Source organism: Eretmochelys imbricata, chromosome 7 (assembly GCF_965152235.1).
Source record: "Eretmochelys imbricata isolate rEreImb1 chromosome 7, rEreImb1.hap1, whole genome shotgun sequence".
Lineage (NCBI taxonomy): Eukaryota > Metazoa > Chordata > Testudines > Cheloniidae > Eretmochelys > Eretmochelys imbricata.
Window position 1 is genome coordinate 15617 of NC_135578.1, and position 26431 is coordinate 42047.

At 44.3% G+C, this 26431-nt stretch overlaps 1 protein-coding gene and 1 long non-coding RNA gene across 3 annotated transcripts in view; one reads left to right on the forward strand and one right to left on the reverse strand.

Moving 5' to 3' along the window:
• Positions 1-1081: 1081 nt before the first annotated feature.
• LOC144267645 (uncharacterized) lies at positions 1082-18470 on the reverse strand. Its single transcript, XR_013346645.1, has 4 exons — positions 18380-18470; positions 17983-18038; positions 7686-7769; positions 1082-1259 (listed from the first exon to the last, which is right to left on the reverse strand). It is a non-coding gene; the product is annotated as an uncharacterized LOC144267645 (long non-coding RNA).
• Positions 18471-18501: 31 nt separating this feature from the next.
• The window catches only part of CCDC51 (coiled-coil domain containing 51), a 33931-nt gene continuing 26001 nt past the window's right edge, over positions 18502-26431 (forward strand). Inside the window, exon 1 of one of the 2 annotated variants that reach the window (XM_077821779.1) lies at positions 18502-18621. Coding sequence is in view for 1 of the 2 variants with exons in the window: in XM_077821778.1 (XP_077677904.1) it covers positions 22174-22201 (28 nt within the window). In the remaining variant the exon portion in view is untranslated. Of the gene's footprint in view, positions 18622-22119; positions 22202-26431 lie in introns of those variants that run through there. The other variant, XM_077821778.1, reaches the window with a different exon arrangement.

A 26431-nucleotide genomic window follows, 5' to 3' on the forward strand; every position in this document is an offset into this window, starting at 1 on the left:
ACCATAAACCACTCCTTCAGTTGTACTTGACTTAAACGGTTCTCCACCCTTCACCATGCATTCACCCAAAACAGCTTCCAGATTCCCTAACCCATTCCTCCCATGGTGCTCATTTTGTAAGCTATTCCTGTCCCCAAATGCTCACTCTGCACCCTTATCCTCCATCTGCTCACACTAAAAAATGTCCTCTTCTGTCTCCACCCTAAACTTTCTCTCCTGGTGCTCACTTAACCACTCCTCTCCAGACACTTCCTTGAAGCATGCCCCAAGAGACTGACATAAACCACTCTTCACATTTTATTCCTCACTTATCTGCTCCTCCCACTCCATGCTTACTTACAAAGTAGCAGCCATCTTAAACCACTCATCCCATACAGAAAGACAAACTAGTCTTCCCTGGCTACTTGCATTAAGTGTCCTCTGGTTCCCAGTGCTCACAGCAAGTGGTCTCTCTCCCACCCCCACATGCAAACCCTCAAACCCAACTTTAACCAGCTCCTCCGTACATGCTCACCTTTAAATACTCCCTATGCTTCTGCTTTATAGTGGATTTTTTCAGCCTACTTAATACTTCAGGTATTAATCACTGGAAAATTGTATTAATTTAAAGAGTGCAACCAATCACATAATAGATTTGTACAAGATACACTAATGTAATTTATTAAAATTAGAGCAAGACAAAGGCATTTCTTAGATAATACCCCATCCCACTTCCCCAAGCAAAGAGAGAACAGTGGGAATTTTTCAGGAAGCAGATGCGGCATGGGAAGGAACAGGGACCCTCCAATGAGAAAGTCCGTTCACTATTCAAGCACCTCAGTCACAGCAGTACATGGGGAGAGAGGCAGTCTCTCTGATATCCAGGACTCATGTACTATAGAGCTGTATAAATCAGACACCTTGAATTGCACACAGATATCAGCAGTGCAGAAGTTGAATAAGTTTGTTCTTGGAACTAAACACCAGCTACACTATGGGCCAACTGTAATTTCAAATGGTCTTCAACTGTAGTCTCCTATGAAGTTAAATCGGTAATGCATTTTGAAAGTCAGTCTACAGAGCAATAGAGAGAGACACCATATCTTAACAAAACAATTTATTTTGACTGAGCAAAATGCACAAGGTACTCAAATGACAGTGAATTTTCTTGACTACAGGAATCCGCAGATCCATTGCATAGACAAGCAACCAATGGGAGCAGACTGCTTCTTCTACAGCATGTAACTACTTTTTGCCAGACTTCTTGATGCCACCACCAGCTGCCAAAAGAAAGAAAACCACAATACAGACATCTGAAGCCTATACAGAGGTTTAGTCCCACATGCCAAATTTCTTCTACAACAACTTCCTTTATTACCACGTCGACTCAATCCCCTATCTAAGAACTTCACCTCAACCACCACACTGTTTGTATTACAGTCCACCTGACTTTGAGTTAATGTTTTATGCATAATTTATTTTACTACTTTCTCAACTTCCTCATCAACACATGCTTTATTTTGTATTACAAGCTTTGCACTAAGACCGAATTCCTGTTACATCAGTTACGCACCTATTTTAGTCAGCAGGACTATGCATCCAGAGACCTCTTGCATCCATTCAAGAAAATCCTCTACTTTGTCCTCTTATTACATAAGATGTACAGCACACAAAACAGTGCTACCACCACTGAAAATCTGTTCATTCACCTCTCCGGTCCTGGTAACCACTGTGGGCTCACATGGGTGTAACAGCAAAATCTGGCCCACTAAGTCAGAAAATATACTTGAAAGGCTTTGCCTACAGCTTTTTCAATAACAATTTTTTTTCCTCTCCTCCTCCCACACCACGTCTGGGGAAGAAAGCCATACAGATTAACAAAAGATCAGAAAAAATGAGTCCCCATCAATGGCTCCACTCCCTTGTCAGGGACCCTAATTAGTCCTGAAAAACCTTTTGGCAGAAGGGCAAATGCTCACGTGGGTACAGCATGAGTGTCACCTCATCCACGTGGGCACCAATGATACTGCCAAGAATGACCTTGAGCGGATCACTGCAGACTACAGGGCTCTGGGAAGAAGGATAAAGGTGTTTGAGGCGCAAGTGGTGTTCTTGTCCATCCTCCCCATGGAAGGAAAAGGTCTGGGTAGAGACTATCGAATTGTGGAAGCCAGCGAATGGCTACACAGGTGGTGTCAGAGAGAAGGCTTTGGATTCTTTGACCATGGGATGGTGTTCCAAGAAGGAGGAGTGCTAGGCAGAGATGGGCTCCACCTAACGAAGAGAGGGAAGAGCATCTTCACAAGCAGGCTGGCTAACCTAGTGAGGAGGGCTTTAAACTAGGTTCACCGGGGGAAGGAGACCAAAGCCCTGAGGTAAGTGGGGACATGGGATACTAGGAGGAAGCACGAGCAGGAGAGTTCGAGATGGGAGGACTCCTGCCTCATACTAAGAAAGCAGGACAAACAGCAAGTTATCTCAAGTGCCTATACACAAATACAAGAAGCCTGGGAAACAAGCAGGGAGAACTGGAAGTCCTGGCACAGTCAAGGAATTATGATGTGATTGGAATAACAGAGACTTGGTGAGGTAACTCACATGACTGGAGTACTGTCATGGATGGATATAAACTGTTCAGGAAGGACAGGCAGGGCAGAAAAGGTGGGGGATTTGCACTGTATATAAGAGAGCAGAATGACTGCTCAGAGCTCCAGTATGAAACTGCAGAAAAACCTGAGAGTCTCTGGATTAAGTTTAGAAGTGTGAGCAACAAGGGTGATGTCGTGGTAGGAGTCTGCTATAGACCACCGGACTGGAGGGATGAGGTGGACGAGGCTTTCTTCCAGCAACTAACGGCAGTTACTAGATTGCAGGCCCTGGTTCTCATGGGAGACTTCTCTCACCCTGATATCTGCTGGGAGAGCAATACAGCGGTGCACAGACAATCCAGGAAGTTTTTGGAAAGTGTAGGGGACAATTTCCTGGAGCAAGTGCTGGAGGAACCAACTAGGGGGAGAGCTCTTCTTGACCTGCTGCTCACAAACCGGGAAGAATTAGTAGGGGAGAGCAAAAGTGGATGGGAACCTGGGAGACAGTGACCATGAGACGGTCGAGTTCAGGATCCTGACAAAAGGAAGAAAGGAGAGCAGCAGAATATGGACCCTGGACTTCAGAAAAGCAGACTGACTCCCTCAGGGAACTGATGGGCAGGATCCCCTGGGAGAATAACATGAGGGGGAAAGGAGTCCAGGAGAGCTGGCTGTATTTTAAAGAACCCTTATTGAGGTTACAGGGACAAACCATCCCCATGTGTAGAAAGAATAGTAAATATGGCAGGCGACCAGCTTGGCTTAACAGTGAAATCAGACTTAACAGACTAGGGACCGAATGGCTAGGCAGCAGTTCTGTGGAAAAGGACCTAGGGGTGACAGTGCACGAGAAGCTGGATATGAGTCAGCAGTGTGCCCTTGTTGCCAAGAAGGCCAATGGCATTTTGGGATGTATAAGTAGGGGCATAGCAAGCAAATCGAGGGACGTGATCGTCCCCCTCTATTCGACATTGGTGAGGCCTCATCTGGAGTACTGTGTCCAGTTTTGGGCCCCACACTACAAGAAGGATGTGGATAAATTGGAGAGAGTCCAGCGAAGGGCAACAAAAATGATTAGGAGTCTGGAACACATGACTTATGAGGAGAGGCTGAGGGAACTGGGATTGTTTAGTCTGCAGAAGAGAAGAATGAGGGGGGATTTGATAGCTGCTTTTAACTAACTGAGAGGTGGTTCCAAAGAGGATGGTTCTAGACTATTCTCAGTGGTAGAAGACGACAGGACAAGGAGTAATGGTCTCAAGTTGCAGTGGGGGAGGTTTAGGTTGGATATCAGGAAAAACTTTTTCACTAGGAGAGTGGTAAAACACTGGAATGCGTTACCTAGGGAGGTGGTAGAATCTCCTTCCTTAGAAGTTTTTAAGGTCAGGCTTGACAAAGCCCTGACTGGGATGATTTAATTGGGGATTGGTCCTGCTTTGAGCAGGGGGTTGGACTAGATGACCTCCTGAGGTCCCTTCCAACCCTGATATTCTATAATATTCTATGAAATCCTTGCTGATCTTAAACACAAAAAAGGAGCTTACAAGAAGTGGAAGATTGGACAAATGAGCAGGGAAGAGTATAAAAATATTGCTCGGGCATGCAGAAGTGAAATCAGGAAGGCCAAATCACACCTGGAATTGCAGCTAGCAAGAGATGTTAAAAGTAACAAGAAGGGTTTCTTCAGGTATGTTAGCAACAAGAAAGTCAAGGAAAGTGTGGGCCCCTTACTGAATGAGGAAGGCAACCTAGTGACAGAGGATGTGGGAAAAGCTAATGTACTCAATGCTTTTTTTGCCTCTGTCTTCACGAACAAGGTCAGCTCCCAGACTGCTGCACTGGGCAGCACAGCATGGGGAGGAGGTGACCAGTCCACCGTGAAGAAAGAAATGGTTCGGGACTATTTAGAAAAGCTGGACGAGCACAAGTCCATGGGGCCGGATGCACTGATTCTGAGAGTGCTAAAGGAGTTGGCGGCTGTGATTGCAGAGCCATTGGCCATTATCTTTGAAAACTCATGGTGATCGGGGGAGGTTCCGGACGACTGGAAAAAGGCTAATGTAGTGCCCATCTTTAAAAAAGGGAAGGAGGAGGATCCTGGGAACTACAGGTCAGTCAGCCTCACCTCAGTCCCTGGAAAAATCATGGAGCAGGTCCTCAAGGAATCAATTCTGAAGCACTTAGAGGAGAGGAAAGTGATCAGGAACAGTCAGCATGGATTCACCAAGGGCAAGCCATGCCTGACTAATCTAATTGCCTTCTATGACGAGATACCTGCCTCTGTGGATGAGGGGAAAGCGGTGGACGTGTTGTTCCTTGACTTTAGGAAAGCTTTTGACATGGTCTCCCACAGTATTCTTGCCAGCAAGTTAAAGAAGTATGGGCTCGATGAATGGACAATAAGGTGGATAGAAAGTTGGCTAGATTGTCAGGCTCAATGGGTAGCGATCAATGGCTCCATGTCTAGTTGGGAGCCGGTATCAAGTGCAGTGCCCCAGGGGTCGGTTTTCGGGCCGGTTTTGTTCAATATCTTCATTAACGATCTGGAGGATGGTGTGGATTGCACCTTCAGCAAGTTTGCAGATGACACTAAACTGGGAGGAGAGGTAGATATGCTGGAGGGTGGGGATAGGATACAGAGGGACCTAGACAAATTAGAGGATTGGGCCAAAAGAAATCTGACGAGGTTCAACAAGGACAGGTGCAGAGTACTGCACTTAGGATGGAAGAATCCCATGCACCGCTACGGTCTAGGGACCGAATGGCTAGGCAGCAGTTCTGCAGAAAAGGACCTAGGGGTTACAATGGACGAGAAGCTGGATATGAGTCAGTGTGCCGTTGTTGCCAAGAACCCCAATGGCATTTTGGGATGTATAAGCAGGGGCATTGCCAGCAGATCGAGGAACGTGATCGTTCCCCTCTGTTCGACATTGGTGAGGCCTTGTCTGGAGTACTGTGTCCAGTTTTGGGCCCCACACTACAAGAAGAATGTGGAAAAATTGGAAAGCGTCCAGCAGAGGGCAACAAAAATGATTAGAGGACTGGAACACATGACTTATGCGGAGAGGCTGAGGGTACTGGGATTGTTTAGTCTGCAGAAGAGAAGAATGAGGGGGGATTTGATAGCTGCTTTCAACTATCTGAAAGGGGGTTCCAAAGAGAATGGATCTAGACTATTCTCAGTGGTAGCAGATGACAAAACAAAGAGTAATGATCTCAAGTTGCAGTGGGGGAGGTTTAGGTTGGATATTAGGAAAAACTTTTTCACTAGGAGGGTGGTGAAACACTTGAATGCGTTACCTAGGGAGGTGGTGGAATCTCCTTCCATAGAAGTTTTTAAGGTCAAAGCCCTGGCTGGGATGATTTAGTTGGGGATTGGTCCTGCTTTGAGCAGGGGTTTGGACTAGATGACCTCCTGAGGTCCCTTCCAAACCTGATATTCTATGATTCTATGAAGGTCTATTTGAGGCTGTAAGAATACAGACAACAGCAACCTTCCAATAGCAACTAGAGGCCCCAATCAGAATCAAGGCCTTGCTGTACTAAGAACTGGGGGGCAGGGGTGGGTGTGCACATGGATCAGCATTCATATCACACTTCCTGTTAGTACCTGGCTGGGACAAAGGAAGCTAATGATCCAAGCAGCACACCAAATTCGGTGATGAATCCTAGTGATGTACCACCTGAGGCATGTTGTGCATATGCTAAGACTAAGCAATGTGGAAACATGAGACATTTTAAGATCTTCAGGGCAGGGACTATGTAGAACAGACAGACAACAGAAGGTAGGGAGAAGAGATGGTGAATTTAAAAAAAAAAAAAGATTTTTTAAAAAGTCAACAAAATCATTTTTTGTATTTAAATACAGTTTTTAAAAATAAACATTTAAAAATAAATTTGTAATTATGATAGATTACAGTATGTTTAGGCCTTAACATAGGCTATTAGAATCATGTACATTACATAAAAAATATAAGCAGTACATGTTTGCTACCCAAGTATTAAAGAAAGTAAAACCAATGAACTATTGGAAGTCAATGGTTAAATACACAGAACCAGAGTTGGCTGAAGTGCTAAATTAGCTTTTCACAGCAGTAACCACTTTCTGCAGATACAAGGAGAATAATTTTATCTCAATTTATTCATTTAGTTTAGTTCAGTTCAACAACTAGTTAATTCAAAGTTAAGAAACTGATTGGGAGTTGAAAAAAACAGGAAAGTTTGTTTCACTCTTCCAATCTGTGAGTAATAACATGGTGTGAGAGGATGAGAACTGGTCGTTCCAAAATCTTGAAGGACATGGTGATCAGAAACAATCAGTTAAATTCACTAACTATAGCGAAACTATTATATTAAACAGTTTTAAATGCAAAATATGTTTGATCAACTTTTTCTTATGTATCCTGCATATTTAAGATAGAATTTTATTTTTCTAATAAAAAGTGTTGGCGAGATGAAATAGTAATGGGATTGTCAGTGGGTACAGTTATTAGAATGGACTAGTTTGGGTCAATCAAGAAATCTTAATTGAATCATTCTGGTCTTCATCTGTCGCTCCTAATTTCTTATGTGTGTTTAATAACTTGAGTAATTTGCAGTTAAAACCAGCTCACTTTGGAATTTAAAATAACTAAGGCTGTCAAGTGCAGGTGTTAACTGCAATTAATTAACTGAAAGCAAAATTAATGCATTAATTTTTTTAACATGTTAATTGCATACCTAGGACAGGGCGGGAGACATTGGCGGCAGGGGGGCTGAAGCAACCCCAACCCACAGCTTCCTGGGTGATGGGGGCACTGGAGCCCTGTGCCACAAACCCCACCGGGGGGGGGGATGGAGGGGGGGGGGAAGAGAGAGAGAGAGAGAGAGAGAAGAGGCTGGAGCCTCGAGTCCCCAGGCCTGACCCTATATTTGTATATTTGAAAATATAGAAACCGGCAAAAACTATTTAAATAAATGGTATTCTTATATTGTTTAACAGTGCGATTAATCACTTGACAGCCCTAAAAATAACCTAAAGTATAGTCCTTGCTATGGCAGTGTAGCAAAAAACATTAAAAATAATTTCTTAACTTTTGCTATCCTTAAGGCAAGCCAGTTATTGAGTGGGCCACTTACTAAGGGGGCCTTTCCCAGAAGCTTTTGTCTTCATCTCCGCAAGTTTCTTCTGCTCTTCCTTCTGTTTTTGCTTGAACGCCAAATCTTCCTGAAGAAAAGTCAACATTTGTTAGCATCTTCCCTCTGACCACTGCAGTGGACAAGGGTTTTGTGAAAAACAGTAAACTGGAGGTAAGCAACTGGAAATCATAAAATTACATAAAACAAGAAAACCCACAAAACTATAAATCTCTTCTAAACTAAAGCAAGATAGCCATAGAATCATAGAAATGTAAGACTGGAAGGGACCTCAATAGTAATAACTAGACCATTCCTGACAGGTGTTTGTCTAATCTGTTCTTAAAAACCTCCAATGACGGAGATTCCATAACCTTCTTATCCAGCGGTTCTCAAACTGTGAGCTGGGACCCCGAAGTGGGTCGCGATCACATTTTAATGGGGTCGCCAGGGCTGTTAAACTTGATGGGGCCTGGGGCTGAAGCCCAAGTCCAAGGCCCATAAAGTCCTCAAGCTTCAGTACCCCCACAATGGCGGGGCTCAGGCTTCGGTCCCTCTCTCTGGGGTCTTGTAGTAATTTTTGTTCTCAGAAGGGGGCTGCGGTACAATGAAGTTTGAGAAATCCTGCCCTAGGCAATTTATTCCAGTGGTTAACCATCCTGACAGCCTAATGTCCAGCCTAAACCTCCTTTGCTGCAATTTAAGCCCATTGCATCTTGTCCTATCCTCAGAAGTTTAGAAGAATAATTCTTCTCCCTCCTCCTTGTAACAACCTTTTATGTATTTGAAAACCGTTATCACGTGTGTGTTCCGTCCTGCCCCCTGTCAGTCTTCTCTTCTCCATATTGAACAACCCCAATTTTTTTTTCAATTTTCCCTCAAAGTCACGTTTTCTAGACCTTTATTCATTTTTGTTGTTCTCCTCTGGGCTTTTATTGGACACAATACTCCAGTTGAGGCCTAATCAGTGCTGAGCGCATCAGAAGAATTACTTATTGTGTTTTACAACACTCCTGCTAATACATCCCAGAATTATGTTCACTTTTTTGCGACAGTGTTATGCTGTAGATTCATATTTAGCTTGTGATCCATTATGACCTCTAGATCCCTTTCCGTAGTACTCCTTCCTACGCAGTCATTTCTCATTTTGTATGTGTGTAATTGATTATTCCTTCCTAAATGGAGTATTTTGCATTTGTCCTTATTGAATTTCATCCTATTTACTGCAGCCCGTTTCTCCAGTTTGTCCAGATCATTTTGAATTTTAATTCTATCCTCCAAAGCACTTGCAACCCCTCCCAGCTTGGTATCGTCCGCAAACTTCACAAGTGTACTCTCTATGCAGTTATCTAAAATCACTGATGAAGATATTGAACAGGACTGGATCAGGACTGATCCCTGATGGACCCTTGATATGCCATTTCATATAATATTAAATGCCCAAAAATTAACAAAATGAAGGTTGCCCAGTGCAGCCATGGGCCCTACCAGAATATGGAGAGTGGCTAAACTTTAACCTCTGGAAACCAGGAAATACGAAGTTAAATACATACCAGACTCTCAACGTAACCTTAACCCTTCCCTTTTTGAGCAATACCCCAACATGCTAACACCACACATAGCTCCTCTAAGGATGGAGTGCTGCTAAGGAACACTGTTACAGGTTGGCTTAAAAAAAATAATCAATTTAACCTTCTAAAACAACAACAAAGTGTTATTTTTAATTGAAATTATATTACTTGTCTTTTTTTAAATGAAACCATTTTAAAATTAAATTTGAAGTTATGACAACATAGGTTAAGGGCTAAATATACTACAATCTATTAGAATCTTTTACGTTAAATAGAAAGTATTGACCAGTATATGTCTGCTGCTTAAATTTTGAAGAACATCAAACTACTGAACTGGTAGAAGTCACTTATTAAGCACCTGGAATCAGAGTCTGTTGATGTGCTAAACGAAAACTTCTGACAGCACTAGCCTCTTTTGCACATGCAAAGAGAATATTTTCTTCTTTTCAGTTTATTCAACTAGTTCAGTTCAACAATTAGTTAATTAAAAGTTAAGAAACCGATTGGGAGCTGAAAGAGCTGGAAAGCTTGTTTTTCTCTTGCAGTCTACGAATGAAAAAAAAATAGGTGTGAAAGGATGAGATCTACTAATTCTAAAATCTTGAAGGACATGAAGGCCAGAAACCATCAGTTCAATTAACTAACTACAGTTACTACTTCCTTTGTTTAAAAAAATCGTTTTGTTTTAAATGAAAATGCATACTGTGTTAGACCTAAGAAAAAAAAGTATGTAGCCAGCACATTTAAGGTAGTTTGATTTAATATAAATGCAGTTTTTATGCATTTTAAAATAATTCTAAATTTCCATCCACATCCAGCTGGACACAATTCATGAGCACAAAAATAACCAAGTAAATGAGAAATGCATCATTTATGATTTCCTAGCATAATAAAAATGTAAAACTTAAGAATCTGAAGAAATACATACTAAGTTATGCAATAAGTCTGCATCAATAGTGTATCCTCCTCGTTAGCAAGAAGTACCAAGTTTACCATAAAGGCAATATTTAGTTACAAATTAAAATCTTGTAATGGTTACCAACCAATGAGAATCAACCTTTTCTTTAGGAAAATAACCAAAATTACAAATGCAAAACAAAATTAAAATAAATTATTTAAATCAAGAATTCTTGTTTGCTGATTTAAACTATGATTAAAATCAGTGACATGTACTGGTTTGATTTAAAACAATCCAACCTCAGAAGGGATGCAATATATTTGTAGAATGGTGGGTGACAAACATGTTAGCGATGCATTTTGTATTTTAAAACAATTATGCTCTTTAAAACAATCCCCACAACAAGAAAACTCCTGGGCACCTCTGTTGATGCAATCTACACAACTCAGCACTGAGATGAGACATACTTGATCCCGCAAGATGCACATACACTTCTCTTCACATCATAGCAACAACTCTGCCAAGATGCTCCAACTAATCACTCCACCATTCAATAGAGCTACACCTAACAGTGAATGCAGCTGGAGTGAATGCAGATAAATGCTGGAATTCAAATGTGTGGAATAACACCAACCCAGTGGCACAGGCCATGTCTATACGTACAGCAGCACCAATGCAGCGCATCTGGTGGATAAGTTCTATGACAACAGAAGAGCTCTCCTATCAGCATAGCAGAACCACCTCCACAAACAGCAAAAGCTATGTCAGCAGGAGAAGCTCTCCTTCCTCTTATCTACCTATAGATTAACAGATTTTTAGGACCAGAAGCGAGCCATTAAGTAGCCATAAAATGCTATTCATATCAATTAAAATTCTGCAGCAAAACTGGATTAGAGTAAGGAGAGACCACTGTCCACAATTAAGGCTTGGTCTACACTATAAATTTATGTCAGTAAAACTACGTTGCTCAGGGGTGTGGATTTTCTACACCCTGAAGCAACAGTTATATCAACCTAACCACTAGTGTAGACAGCACTACCACCTCTTGGAAAGGTGGAGTACCTATACCAATGGTAAAGCTTCTTCATTCGCTGTAGCAGCTGCTGCAGTGCTCTAAGTGTAGGCAAGCCCTGCTACAAGCTTGCCTACAAGATGCTACAAGCAGGCCACATCGCAGACCAAAGAGTTACAGTGAGTCCGGGATTTACAACAGAGGCAGCTGCTTACTGGCTCTATGCAGTCTCAGCACATTCCATTAGCCAGCTTCTCAAATGCTGCCACCATGGCTGCATGCGACCACCTGGGCAGAGATGTGGGAGGGGGCAAAGCAGTGGCCGCTCCCTGCAGCACTGAGGGGCTCCAGGGGCAAGCTTAACTCTCCCTTCTCCCATCAGCCTTGGAGCTCTGGCAGCCACCTCTGAGCTTCAGGCCCCCACCCTCCCAGTTTAAGGGCTCTGAGCTTCAGCTGCAGGGCTCTTGGCTTCAGCCACCCCACCCCTACTCTAGCCATAGGGCTCCGGCTCTGGGCTTCAGCCCACAGTAGCAGGGCTTCAGCAGTGCCAGCCTTACCTGGCACCATGGTCAAGAGGCAAGCAGGGGGGTGACAGGCCATAGAAGGGAGCTCGGGGTGATTAACTATGTATCTACATTTCAATCATGCTTACTCTGGGTGACACCTACAGCTAGCCCTGAAAATGAAGAAGCCAGACGGTTTTGCTGATCAGCATCAGCAAAGCCAATGGACCCTGGTAGAACTTAACCTTCCTGTGAAAGTTTTGGCCAGCCTGTAAGCAATGGCTGCTATAACATTGCATGAGCATGTGACCAGATCACATGTTTTTGGATTCCATCTCGCTATGTCTGGGTTTTTTCCACAAACCAGACTGAGAACCAAGTTTTGAAACAAAGGGTTCCTGCCATACGCTAAAGCTATATAAGGTAGGGACTAACATAATCTGTTGTTCTTCACTCCCCACACAAAGAGACCCCTGGAAATATCTGAGGAACAAAGACAGAACTGTGGGAAGTGCTGGACACAGGCTAAAGGGATTTCTAGCCTGTATATCAGTGGTCACCAACCGGTTGATTGCGATCAACTGGTTGATCCTAGAGGATCTCCCAGTTGATCGTGATCTCCGGCGGCACAGCAGGACTGCTGCTAAGACAAAAAAGAAAAGGAGTACTTGTGGCACTTTAGAGACTAACCAATTTATTTGAGCATGAGCTTTCGTGAGCTACAGCTCACTTCATCGGATGCATACCGTGGAAGCTGCAGAAGACATTATATACACACCATGGTCTCTGTGTGTATATAATGTCTTCTGCAGCTTCCACGGTATGCATCCGATGAAGTGAGCTATAGCTCACGAAAGCTCATGCTCAAATAAATTGGTTAGTCTCTAAAGTGCCACAAGTACTCCTTTTCTTTTTGTGAATACAGACTAACACGGCTGTTACTCTGAAACCTGCTGCTAAGACAGGATCCCAGCCTGCCCCAGCCCCATGCCACTCCCGGAAGTGGCCAGTGCAGCCCTGGGGGCAGGGGTCTCCCTCCGCACACTGCTCCTGCCTGCAAGCATTGCTCCCGCAGCTCCCATTGGCTGGGAACGGGGAGCTGTGGCCAATGGGAACTGCGGGGGCGGCGCTTGCAAAGGGGCAGCGCACAGAGCCACATGCTGCCCCCCACTCCTCCCAGGGACCACAGGGGCGTGTTGGCCCCTTCCAGGAGCAGCATGTGGCCCCTTCCGGGGATAGCAAGTGACGGGGGGCGGGGGGTGAGAGAGGGAATGAGTGGGGCGGGGCTTTGGAGAAGGGTTGGGGTAGATCCTCAGTTGCCTTTAAACTCAAAAAGTAATCTTGGGAGTAAAAAGGTTGGAGACCACAGTTGTATATGTAAACCTGAGAAACCCAAGCTGTAAAGCTAACGCAGCTTGTGCCTTAAGAATCTGCAAGTCTGCCTGTACCATCAGTTAGGGTGAGAATCTGCTAATTCATATCCAATCTATCTAGTACATTAAGCTTAGTGTGCGGTTTGTTTTTTTTATTTGCCAGGTAACCTGCTTTGATCCGTTCACTATCCCTTATAATCACTTAAAAATCTATCCTTTGTAGTTAATAAACTTGTTTTTGCTTTATCTAGACCAGTGAGGTTGAGTGAAATGCATGGGAAATCGTAGCTCAAGGGGCAAAGGCTGTTGCATATTCCTCTCCACATTGAGGGGGAGGTGAACTGGACAATAAATTCATACTGGTTGGGGTTTGGACTGAGGCAGGACAGTAAAGCTCTGGGGTCCTAGGCTGGGAAGCTGGTGGTTATTTTGTCTGTAGCCTCTCTATTGTTGGTTCACATGCAGTGGCTGGTCAGAGACCCTGCATGTAACTGCAGCTGGGTCGGTGTGTCCGTACCTGTGGGTATACTGGTGGAAATGTAAGACCAGGAGCATGTCTGCAGCTTGTCACAGCAGCACAGTGTGAGAGGGAGCCCAGGCTGGTGGGTCAGAGGGCTCAGCGGTACCCCAGTTTCAGGTGGTACCCCAGGGGGAACATATCACAGTGCATATTTGTTTTTCCTAAAGCTAAGCTCCTGGCCCTCAGAGTACAGACTTTGGAGACCAGAGTGGCTAAACTGGAGGAGCTGAGACAGACAGAAATACATAGATGAGACTTTCTGGGACACAGTAGAACGGTCCCACCCCCCAGTCTGACAGCCTCTGTGCTGTTGAGGAGGATCAAAGTCGCAGGGAAGGACAACATCCAACTAGAGCAGAGGGAAACAATCCTATAGTTGGGATCCTCCTTCCAGATGACGTTGTGGTATCCTCTCACACAGAGGTTACCTCTCCAGGGGAGGGAACTCCAGTTATTAGAAAGAGACAGGTAATAGTTATGGGGAATTTGATCATTAGAAACATAGATAGCTGGGTTTGCGAAGACTGGGAGAACCGCATGGTGACTTGCCTGCCTGGCGCAAAGGTTGCAGATCTCTCAAAACATCTAGAAGGACTTATGTGTAGTGCTGGGGAGGAGCTGGTGGTTGTGGTACATGTAGGTACCAGTGACATAGGGAAGGATAGGAGGGAGGTCCTGGAGGCCAAATTTAGGCTGCTAGGTAAGAAATTGAAATCCAGAACCTCCATGGTAGCATTCTCTGAAATGCTTCCAGTTCCACGCACAGGGCCAGTTAGATAAGCAGAATTGCAGGGTCTCAATGCATGGATGAGACAATTGTGTAGGGAGGAGGAGTATAGATTAGGAACTGGGGAAACTTTTGGGAAAGGGAGAACCTGTACAGGAAGGATGGGCTCCATCTAAACCAAAATGGAACCAGATTGCTTGCACTTAAAATTAAAAAGGTTGTAGAGAAGTTTTTAAACCAAGGGCTGGGGGAAAGCCAACAGGTGTGGAGGAGCACGTGGTTCGGACAAACATCCCTTAGGAGAGGATCTATTAATGGAGATTTTCTATGTCCTAGTAAGGAGGAGAGGATGGAATATGATAAAATACAGGTAGGATCTGATGAGAAACAGTCAAATGAAAAAAAATCCCATTCAATTACATCATGTAATGGCAGACAGCTGAAAAGTGACAAGTTTTTAAAGTGTTAATATACAAATACTAGAAGTCTAAATAATAACATGGGTGAACTAGAGTACCTTGTATTAAATGAGGATATTGGTATAAAAGGCATCACAGAAACTTGGTGAAATGAGAATAATGGGACACAGTAATATCAGGGAACAAAATATACAGTTTGTGCTGGTGCGGGAGTGGCTCTATATGTGAAAGAAAGCATAGAATCAAATGAAGTAAAAATCTTAAATAAACCAAACTGTATCACAGAATCTCTATGGATAGTAATGCAATGTTCTAATAAGAATATAGCAGTAGGGCTATATTACGGACTGTGAAAGTGACTGTGAAATGCTCAGGGAGATTAGAGAGGCTAAACATTTTTTTTTAAAAAACATCAATAGTAATGGGCAATTTCAACTATCCCCATATTGACTGGGTGCATGTCAACTCAGGATAGGATGCAGAGATAAAATTTCTAGACACCACTAATGACTGCTTCTTGGAGCAGCTAGCCCTGGAACCCACAAAATGAGAAGTAGTTCTTGATTTAGTCCTAAGTGGAGCACAGGATCTGGTCAAAGAGTTGAATAGCAGGACCGCTTGGTAATAGTGACCATAATATAATTAAATTTAACATCCCTGTGGCGGGGAAAACACCCCAACACCGTAGCATGTAATTTTAGAAAGGGGGACTACAGAAAAATGAGGAAGTTAGTAAAACAGAAATTAAAAGGTACAGTGCCAAAAGTGAAATCCCTGCAATCTGCATGGAAATTTTCTGAAGACACGAGAATAGAGGTTCAACTTAAATATATACCCCAAATTAAAAAACATAGTAAGAGAACCAAAAAAATGCCACCATGGCAAACCAACGAAGTAAAAGAAGCAGAGAGAGACAAAAAGGCATCCTTTAAAAAGTGGATGTTAAATCCTAGTGAGGAAAATAGAAAGGAGTATAAACCCTGGCAAATAAAGTGTAAAACTATAATTAGGAAGGCCAAAAAATTTGAAGAACAGCTAGCCAAAGACTCAAAAAGTAATAGCAAAAAAAATTTTTAAGTACAACAGAAGCAGGAATCCTGCTAAACCAGTGGGGCCACAGGATGATCGAGATGCTAAAGGAGCACTCAAGGACGATATGGCCATTGCAGAGTAACTAAATGAATTATTTGCATTGGTCTTCATGGCTGCGGATGAGAGGGACATTCCCAAACCTGAGCAATTCTTTTTAGGTCACAAATCTGAGGAACTGTCACAGATTGAGGTTCATTTGAGGAGGTTTTGGAACAAATTGATGAACTAAACAGTAATAAGTCACCAGGACCAGATGGTATTGAGCCAAGAGTTCTGACGGAACTCAAATGTGAAATTACAGAACTACTAACTGTGGTTTGTAACCGACCATTTAAATCAGCTTCCGTCAAATGACTGGAGGATAGCTAAGTGATGCCAATTTTTAAAAAGGGCTCCAGAGGCGATCCCAGCAATTACAGGCCAGTAAGCCAGACTTCAGTACCGGGCACACTGGTTGAAACTATAGTAAAGAACAAAACTGTCAGACACATAGATGAACATGATTTGTTGGGGGAAGAGTCAACATGGTTTTTGTAAAGGGAAATCATGCCTCACCAATCTACTAGAATTCTTTAAGGGGTCAAAAAGCATGTGAACAAGAGAGATCCAGTAGATATAGTATACTTAGATTGTCAGAAAACCTTGTGATAAGATCCCTCAAAAAAGGCTCTTAAGCAAAGTAAGCTGTCATGGGATAAGAGGGAAGGGCCTCTCATGGACTGGTATCTGGTTAAAAGATGGGAAACAAAGGGTAGCAGTTTGCAGAATGGAGAGAGGTAAATAGTGGTGTCCCCCAGGGGTCTGTACTGGGACCAGTCCTATTCAACATATTCATAAATGATCTGGAAAAAGGGATAAACAATGAGGTGGCAAAATATGCAGATGATACAAAACTACTCAAGATAGTTAAATCCCAGACAGACCGCAAAGAGCTATAAAAGGATCTCTCAAAACTGGGTAACTGGGCAACAAAATGGCAGATGAAATTCAATGTTGATAAACGCCAAGTAATGCGTATTGGAAAACATAATCTCAACTATACATATTAAATGAGAAGGTCTAAATTAGCTGTTACCACTCAAGAAAGGGATCTTGGAGTCATTGTGGATAGTTCTCTGAAAACATCTACTCAATGGGCAGCTGTAGTCAAAAAAGGAAACAGAATGTTGGGCATCATCAAGAAACAGAGAGATAATATAACAGAAAATATCATATTGCCTCTATATAAATCCATGGTACGCCCACATCTTGAATATGGCGTGCAGATGTGGTCACTCCATTTCAAAAAAGATATACAATATTGGAATTGGAAAAGATTTAGAAAAGGGAAATAAAAATGATTAGGGGTATGGAGTGTCTGCCATATGAGGAGAGATTAATAAGACTGGGATTTTTCATCTAGAAAAAGAGATGACTAAGAGGCGATATGATAGTGGTCTATAAAATCATGACTGGTGTAGAAAAAGTAAATAGGGAACTGTTATTTACTCCTTCTGATAACACACAAACTAGGGGTCACCAAATGAAATTAATAGGCAGTAGATTTAAAACAAACAAAAGGAAGTTTTTTTTCACACAATGCAGTCAACCTGTAGAACTCCTTGCCAGAGGATGTTGTGAAGGCCAAGACTATAACAGAGTTCAAAAAAGAACTAGATAAGTTCACAGAGGATAGGTCGATCAATGGCTATTAGCCAGGATGAGCTGGAATGGTGTCCCTAGCTTCTGGCAAACAGAGGCTGGGAATGGGCAACAGGGGATGGATCACTTGATGATTACCTGTTCTGTTCATTCCCTCTGGGGCACCTAGCATTGGCCACTGTCAGAAGACAGGATACTTTGGTCTTACCCAGTATAGCCTTTCTCATGCTTGCAGGGAGCTGCTGGAGGTGAGCTCCCCCCCCCCATTCAACACCCCAAGTCTCTTCTGCACCTCAATCCCCTGCCCCGAGCATTTCAGGAAAATGTGACCCGCCATCAATAAGAGTTTTTTTTTTGGTTGTGAGAACCCCTGCATTAGACCACAGCTTCACTGTGGCCACCTTACCAGTCAAGTTTACCTCCAAAAAACCCGGTTATAGGTGCCACTGCTCCCCAGACCCTAGTCCAAGGTAAGCAAAGTCCCCTACCAGTAGCTTGACCCTCAGCCCACCCACGAAGGGAAGAGCTCAGCACTGACTCCCACCTCGTCCATGTCCTTTGTCTGTTTCTTCGGTTGCTTCAGAGGTTTCTTCTTACCGCCTACACCAAGGGAAAAGGAAAAAGTGAGACGCAGAACCGGGTGTTCGCATGAGAGCTCCACCCCCACCCCAGGACCCTTCACGGGAGGAGGGAGAAAAGAGGAGAGGGACGCTCGCCCCAGAGCCCTCATGGGGAGAAAGGGAAAAGAGCGGGGGAGCGCGAGCGGCGCCCACTCCAGAGCCACGCACGAAGGGACGGCGGAAACACAAAGCCCAGCAAGTCTCTGTTTCCTCTGCGGCCGATCCGGGAAATGGGAAGGGCTCAGCCTCTAGCCGCATGAAAGCGAACCCTCAGGGCCGGCAGGAGAAAAAGGGACAATGGCTTTCTAGAGACCCCATTACCGTCTCTGCCCGACATAGCGCAGTCCAAGTCTCAACACGCTCCCAACCACAGCGCTGCCCGGAAGTACAAGTCCGTCGGCTTATCACTTCCGTCTGACTTTTTGCGGCCACCGTACAGTTTTAGGTGCCCGCTTCCGAGCTCAGCCGAGAGGGGTCAGCGCGTGCCCGAGATAGGAGAGACAGGAGTGGGGTACCGCGGCACGCGCAGAGAAGGGGTCTGTTGGGGACGCGCGTCAAGCCGGGTAGGTACTGATAAGGGGTTGCAGGCAGATGGGGAGAATGGGAGGGAGGGGTGAGCCGGGGGGGCGTAGAGGAAGTAATGGAGGGAGGTATGGGGGGGGATAGAGGGAGTATTGGGGGGAAGTGCTTATGAGATTAATTTCAATGGTCTGAATTATGCAAGTGTTCAGACTAGTTTGTCATTAGTTCCATGGAGAGTTTGGGTCCGGGAATGGGCTTGGGGCATAGGAGGGGGCTTGGGGTGCCAGATGGGGGGTGCTCATCTCTGGCGGCTCCCCTTCCCTGCTGCTCCTGGCGGAGGTACAGCTAGGCAGCTCTGCGAGCAGGTAAGCTGTCTCCATCTGCAGATGCTGCCCCCCACAGTTCCCATAGGCTGCGGTTCCGGCCAACGTTTTGGGAGCTGTGGAGTCAGCGCTCGGGGGGGCAGAGGCAGAGTGCCTGCAGAACCGCCTGGCCACACCTCTGTCAGGAGCAACAGAGACAAGGAGCTGCTGGAGGTGAGTGCCCCCCCCCCCAAATCTGGCACCCCAAACCCCGTACCGGACCCAAACTCCCTCCCAGAGCATGCCCCGCAGCCCCTCCCACACTCCAGCCCCCTGCAGTCCCCACACCAACTGCACTATAAACCAGACTTTCAGAGCAGATCAGAAATGCCAGGTTATAGAGCTTGCCGGTTGGTAAAATGTCAGATAAAAGAGCTTTCACTGTACCAGGGTACAAAATATGTAGGAATGACAGAGTGCATTGGTGGGGGAGTGGCACTGTATGTGAAAAAAAGCATAGATTCAAATAAAGTAAAAATCTTAAATGAATCAAACTGTACCCTAAAATCTCTATGGCTAGAAATTCCATGTTTGAACAATTATAGTATTGCAGTGGGACCAGCCATAACGTGGACCACCTGACTAGAGTGATGATTGTGAAATGCTCAGGGAGATTAAAGTGACTGCAAAGGCAGGAAATGCAATAATAATGCAGGGTTTCAATTATTCTCATGTTGACTGGGTACAAATCACCTCAGAAAGGGATGCAGACACAAAATTTCTTGACACTGTAAATGGCTGGTTCTTGGAGCAGCTTGTCTTGGGTACCACAACAGGAGAGGCAGTTCTTAATGTAGTCCTAAGTGTAGCATAGCATCTGGTCCAGGAGGTGACTATAGCTGTACTGCTTGGGTGGAAAATGCCTAAGAAACCTACCTAGGTAGCATTTAACTTAAAAAAGGGAAACACACACACTAAAAAGTGAGCTAAATGGAAATGAAAAGGAACTGTCACAAGGGTGAAGTGCTTGCAAACTGTGTGGAGACTATTTAAACACACCATAACAGAGACTCACACTAGATATATACACCAAAAAAACCAGTAAGAGAACCACAAAATTCCACCATGGCTACACAGCAGAGTAAAAGAGTCAGTTAGAAGCTGTGACAGGATCCCCAGGGTGCAACCTGAGACCGTGGGACCACTCTGCCCCCTTAACTCACAAATCTGAGCTGTCTCTCCAGATGCCTTACTGGTGACAAACAGCAAATCCCTGCAGGTGCTGTTATCACTCAGTACAACCCCATCCAGCCAGATTGCTTGAATGCTCCCAGAGCCATTCACGAATTACACAGAGAAAGGCACCAGCCAAATCCCCCCAGCTGCCAGCCTTGTACCACAGGGATATACAATCTTGCACCACTCAAGATCCTTTCTTGTTCAACACTCGCCTGGGCGTTGATTATCAACTTTGTTGTTGTCTCTGCGGAACTAATATCTGGTCAATCTCCAACTCACAGCATATTGTAGTGACAACCATACAGCACAATCTCATAACTTCATATGTACTAATGATATACATATTTGGATAGAACAGTGGCTTTCAGCAGATAATAACCTTTCCCGTGATACCTTACACAGCATGCTTTATAAGAAATATCACAATTATATACAAATGATGAATATGGAGGTTACAGGGTGCTCCCCTGAAGCATAGGGTGTCACAGAAGCAAAAAGACATCCTTTAAAAATTGGAAGGCAAATCCTAGTGAGGAACGTAGAAGAGAATAAACTCTTAAGTACATCAGAATCAGGAAGCCTTCCAAACAGTCAGTGGGATCCCTGGATGATCAAAGTGCTAAAGGAGCACTCAGGAAAGACAAGGCCATTGCATAGAAATGAAATGAATCCTTTGCATCAGTCTTCACTGCAAAGGATGTGGGGAATATCCCTACACCTGATCCATTCCCTTTAAGTGACAAATGTGAGGAACTGTCCCAGACTGAAGTGTGAATAGAGAAGGTTTTGGACAAGATGATATTCAACCAAGTGTTCTGAAGGAACTCAGATATGAAACTACAGAACTACTAACTATAGCAGGGTGGCCAAACTATGGCTCACGAGCCACATGTGGCTCTTTTACAGGTAAAGTGCAGCTCGTGATGCTGGCTCCCCCACCCTGCACAATTCTTGGGACCTCTGCCTTGCAGCAGGGTGTTAGGGTAGGGACTTCTGCCCAGTAGGGAGGGGGAGCCTTGGTGCTTCAGCCCCAAAGGCCATGCACAACAGGGCTCGGGGGTTCAGCAGGAGCAGGGCTGAAGCCTCAAGCCCCGGCAGGCGCCTCCTGCCAGCTGAAGCCTTGAGGTCCAGCAGTTGTGCCCTGGCTCTCAAACTTCTAAAGACTGTCGTATGCTGCTTGGAGGGTCAGTAAGTTTGGCCACCCCTGAACTATGGTATGTAACCTATCACTTAAATCAGCCTTTAAGCTTCTGAGGCAGTCTTGTACTGTGACGGATTGGATCACAGAAACCCCCGGGGGCTGCCAACTGATGTGCCAAGACTACTACTGTCCCTGCTTTCCCTGCCAGCTGGGGACTCCAGCACCCTGTCTTGTTGACCCAGACACGCCAGTCTGCTCCAACACAGACCCAGGGTCTGTAGCATGTGCTACAGTCTTAACTGAAAGCAACTTAAGTGTTCCTGTCTTTTAACACTCAGATGCCCAACTCCCAATGGGGTCCAAACCCAATGGGGTCCAAACTGTATAAAGCTTATACAGGGTAAACTCATAAATTGTTCGCCCTCTATAACACTGATAGAGAGATATGCACAGCTGTTTGCCCCTGCAGGTATTAATACATACTCTGGGTTAATTAATAAGTAAAAAGTGATTTTATTAAATACAGAAAGTGGGGTTTAAGTGGTTCCAAGTAGTAGCAGACAGAACAAAGTGAATTACCAAGCAAAATAAAATAGAACCCACAAGTCTAAGTCTAGTACAGTAATAAAACTGAATACAGATAAAATCCTCACTCAGTAAGCTTCCTTTTACAGACTAGTCTCCTTCTAATCTGGGTCCAGCAGTCACTCACAGCCCCATTACTGTCCTTTGTTCCAGTTTCTTTCAGGTAACCTTTGGGGTGGAGAGGCCATCTCTTGAGCAAGCTGAAGACAAAATGAAGGGGTCTCTCACGGGCTTAAATAGACTCTCTGGTGGGTGGAAACCCCCTCCTCTCTCTATGCAAAGTCCAGCTACAAGATGTGAGTTTTGGAGTCACATGGGCAAGTCGCATGTCCATGCATAACTCAGAACTTACAGGTGACAGCCGTTACCCACATGGTATCTTGAATGTCTCCAGGAAGACTTCTTATGTGGATTGGAACCTTCCAACATCCATTGTTTGTTAAATGCTTCTTGATTGGGTACTTAATTTGCACATTCCTTTCTCAAGACGCTGACCAAATGCTTTACAAAGGCTACTTAAAAAATCAAGCCAGTACACAGCCAATATTCATAACTTCAAATACAAAACCGATACATGCATGCGAATAGGATTAATAGATTCAGTAGATCATAACCTTTACATAGATGTGTTACATGGCATATGTAGCATAAAACATAGTCCAGTTATGTCATATCTATATTCATAACAATATTTCCATAAAGCCATAAGGGGGGCACCGTCACATGTCCATTACAAGCCAGTAAGCTGAACTTCAGTTCCAGGCAAATTGGTTGAAACTATAGGAAAAACTAAGTTCTCAGACACATAGATAAACAGAATACATTGGGGAAGAGTCAACGCGGCTTTTGTAAAGGGAAATCCTGCCTCACTGCTTTATTACAAAAACAACGAGGAGTCCTTGTGGCACCTTAGAGACTAACAAATTTATTTGGGCATAAGCTTTCATGGGCTTTCAGGAGTAAAGCATGTGGACAAGGGTGATCCAGTTGATATAATGTACTTGTACTTTCAGAAAGCCTTAGACAAGGTCCCTCACCAAAGGTTCTTTAGCAAAGTAAGGAGTCATGGGATAAGAGGAAAGGTCCTATCATGGATCAGTGACTGGTAAAAAGATAGAAAACAAGGGATGGGAATAGCAGGTCATTTTTCACAATGGAGAGAAGTAAATAAGGGGTTCCACCAAGGATCTGTGTTGGGACCAGTACTGATTCATAAATGATCTGGAAAAAGGGGGTGAATAGTGAGGTGGCAAAATTTGCAAGGAATACAAAATTTCTCAAGATAGTTAAGTCCAAAGCTGATTGCAAAGAGTTACAAAGGGATCTCACTAAACTGGGTGACAAAATGGCAGATTTCAGAGTAGCAGCCGCGTTAGTCTGTATTTGCAAAAAGAAAAGGAGTACTTGTGGCACCTTAGAGACTAACAAATTTATTTGAGCGTAAGCTTTCGTGAGCCACAGCTCACTTCATTGGATGCATTCAGTGGAAAATACAGTGGAGAGATTTATATACACAGAGAACATGAAACAATGGGTGATACCATACACACTATACGAGTTTTTTCATGAAGTTGATAGATTTCCACTCCATACGGCTAAATTCGGTGCCTTGCTTAATGACAGGTTTCAGAGTAGCAGCCGTGTTAGTCTGTATTCGCAAAAAGAAAAGGAGTACTTGTGGCACCTTAGAGACTAACAAATTTATTTGAGCATAAGCTTTCAATGTTGATAAGTGCAAAGTAATGCACTTTGGAAAAAGTAAGCCCAACTCTACATACAAAATGATGGGGTCTAAATTAACTGTTACCACTCAAGAAAGAGATCTTGGAGTTGTCAAGGTTCCTTCCCCACTCTGAACTCTAGGGTACAGATGTGGGGACCTGCATGAAAGACCCCCCTAAGCTTATTCTTACCAACTTAGGTTAAAAACTTCCCCAAGGTACAAACTTTGCCTTGTCCTTGAACAGTATGCTGCCACCACCAAGCGTTTTAAACAAAGAACAGGGAAAGAGCCCACTTGGAGACATCTTCCCCCAAAATATCCCCCCAAACCCTACACCCGCTTTCCTGGGGAAGGCTTGATAATAATCCTCACCAATTGGTACAGGTGAACACAGACCCAAACCCTGGGATCTTAAGAACAGTGAAAAAGCAATCAGGTTCGTAAAAGAAGAATTTTAATTAAAGAAAAGGTAAAAGAAACACTTCTGTAAAATCAGGATGGTAAATACCTTACTGGGTAATCAGATTCAAAACATAGAGAATCCCTCTAGGCAAAATCTTAAGTTACAAAAAGACACAAAAACAGGAATATACATTCCCTCCAGCACAGCTTATTTTACCAGCCATTAAACAAAAGAAAATCTAACGCTTTTTCCAGCTAGATTACTTACTAACTTAACAGGAGTTGGAAGGCTTGCATTTCTGATTTGTTCCCGGCAAAAGCATCACACAGACAGAAAGAACCCTTTGTCGTCCGTCGTCCCCACCCCCAAGATTTGAAAGTATCTTGTCCCCTCATTGGTCATTATGGGTCAGGTGCCAGCGAAGTTACCTTAGCTTCTTAACCCTTTACAGGTGAAAGGGTTTTGCCTCTGGCCAGGAGGGATTTTATAGCACTGTATACAGAAAGGTGTTTACCCTTCCCTTTATATTTATGACACGCCCCCCAAATCACAGATAGGGTGAAACACTGGCTGTGATTTCTTCCTGGAACTCTAGGAGAAAACAGAGTTAATAAGACACATGCACCTCTAAATATACTACTAACTGTATAAAGACTAAGAATATTTTCCACATCTCAAGGACGATTTTAACCAGTTGATTCTGGGAAACTTTCATGGGAGAGTGCATCAGCCACTTTGTTAGAAGCTCCTGAAATGTGTTGTATATCAAAATCTTGGAGAGCTAAACTCCACCGAATAGGTTTTTTGTTATTTCCCTTGGCGGTATGAAGCCACTGTAGCACCGCATGGTTGGTTTGCAGGTGGAAACACCGTCCCCAAACATATGGGCGTAGCTTTTCCAGAGCGTAGACAATGGTGTAACATTCCTTTTCACTGATTAACCAGTGGCTTTCCCTCTCAGACAGCTTCTTGCTGAGAAACGCTACAGGATGGAACTCTTGATTCGATCCTTCCTGCATTAAGACTGCTCCCACACCACGCTCGGATGCATCTGTGGTTACTAGGAACGGTTTGTCAAAGTCTGGGGCCCTTAGCACAGGGTCAGACATGAGTGTCGTTTTAAGCTGGTTAATGGCCTTCTGACACTCTTCAGTCCACTGAACTGCATTTGGCTGTTCCTTTCTGGTTAGGTCTGTCAGTGGCACAATTTGGCTGTATTGCTGCACAAATCGCCTGTAATATCCAGCCAAGCCTAAGAAGGATTGGACCTGTTTCTTTGACTTTGGGACAGGCCACTTTTGGATAGCATCCACTTTGGCCTGTAAGGGGTTGATAGTTCCTTGACCCACCTGGTGTCCAAGGTAAGTGACTCTGTTTAGGCCTATTTGACACTTCTTAGCCTTAACAGTTAGTCCTGCCTCCCTTATGCTCTCAAAGACTTTTTGTAGATGTTCCAGGTGTTCTGCCCAGGAATCCGAAAATATGGCCACATTGTCAAGGTATGTGACTGCATAGTCTCCCAATCCCACTAGGAGACCATCTACAAGTTTTTGGAAGGTGGCGGGTGCATTCCGCAGCCTGAAAGGGAGCACATTAAATTCATACAGCCCGACGTGTGATGAAGGCTGACCTTTCCTTGGCAGATTCATCTAGCGGTTACCTGCCAATTCCCCTTGGTTAAGTCCAAGGTAGACATGAACTGGGCCCATCCCAGTTTCTCCAGTAGTTCATCTGTGCTTGGCTTTGGATAGTTGTCTGGGCGAGTTACAGCATGTAGCTTACGGTAGTCCACGCAAAAACGTATCTCCCCATCTGATTTGGGAACTAGAACCACAGGAGAGGCCCACGCACTGCCAGAGGGGCAGATTACACCCATCTGTAGCATATCCTGGATCTCCCTTTCTATAGCAGTTTTAGCTTGAGGAGACACCTGGTAAGGTTGGGCTCTAACTGGGTAAGCGTTACCTGTGTTAATGGAGTGGTATGCCCGTTCAGTCAGTCCTGGAGTGGCTGAGAATGTCGGTGTGTAGCTAGTGCATAGCTCCTGGATCTGCTATCGCTGCATATGCCCAAGGGTCATGGAGAGGTTCACCTCTTCCACACCACCAGCGCTTTTCCCTTCGTAGTAGACACCTTCAGGCCACTCAGCGTTATCTTCTCCTTGGGATGTAAACTGACAAACCTTTAATTCTCTGGAATAAAAGGGCTTTAGAGAATTAATATGGTACACCTTAGGCTTTCGGTTGGAGGTGGGGAATGCTATGAGATAATTAACAGCTCCCAGGCGCTCTTGGACCGTGAATGGCCCTTCCCACGACGCTTCCATTTTATGGGCCTGCAGTGCCTTTAAGACCATGACCTGGTCCCCTACTTTGAAGGACCACTCTCTGGCATGTTTATCATACCAGGCTTTTTGCTCTTTTTGAGCATCTTTTAGGTTTTCTTTAGCAAGCGCTAA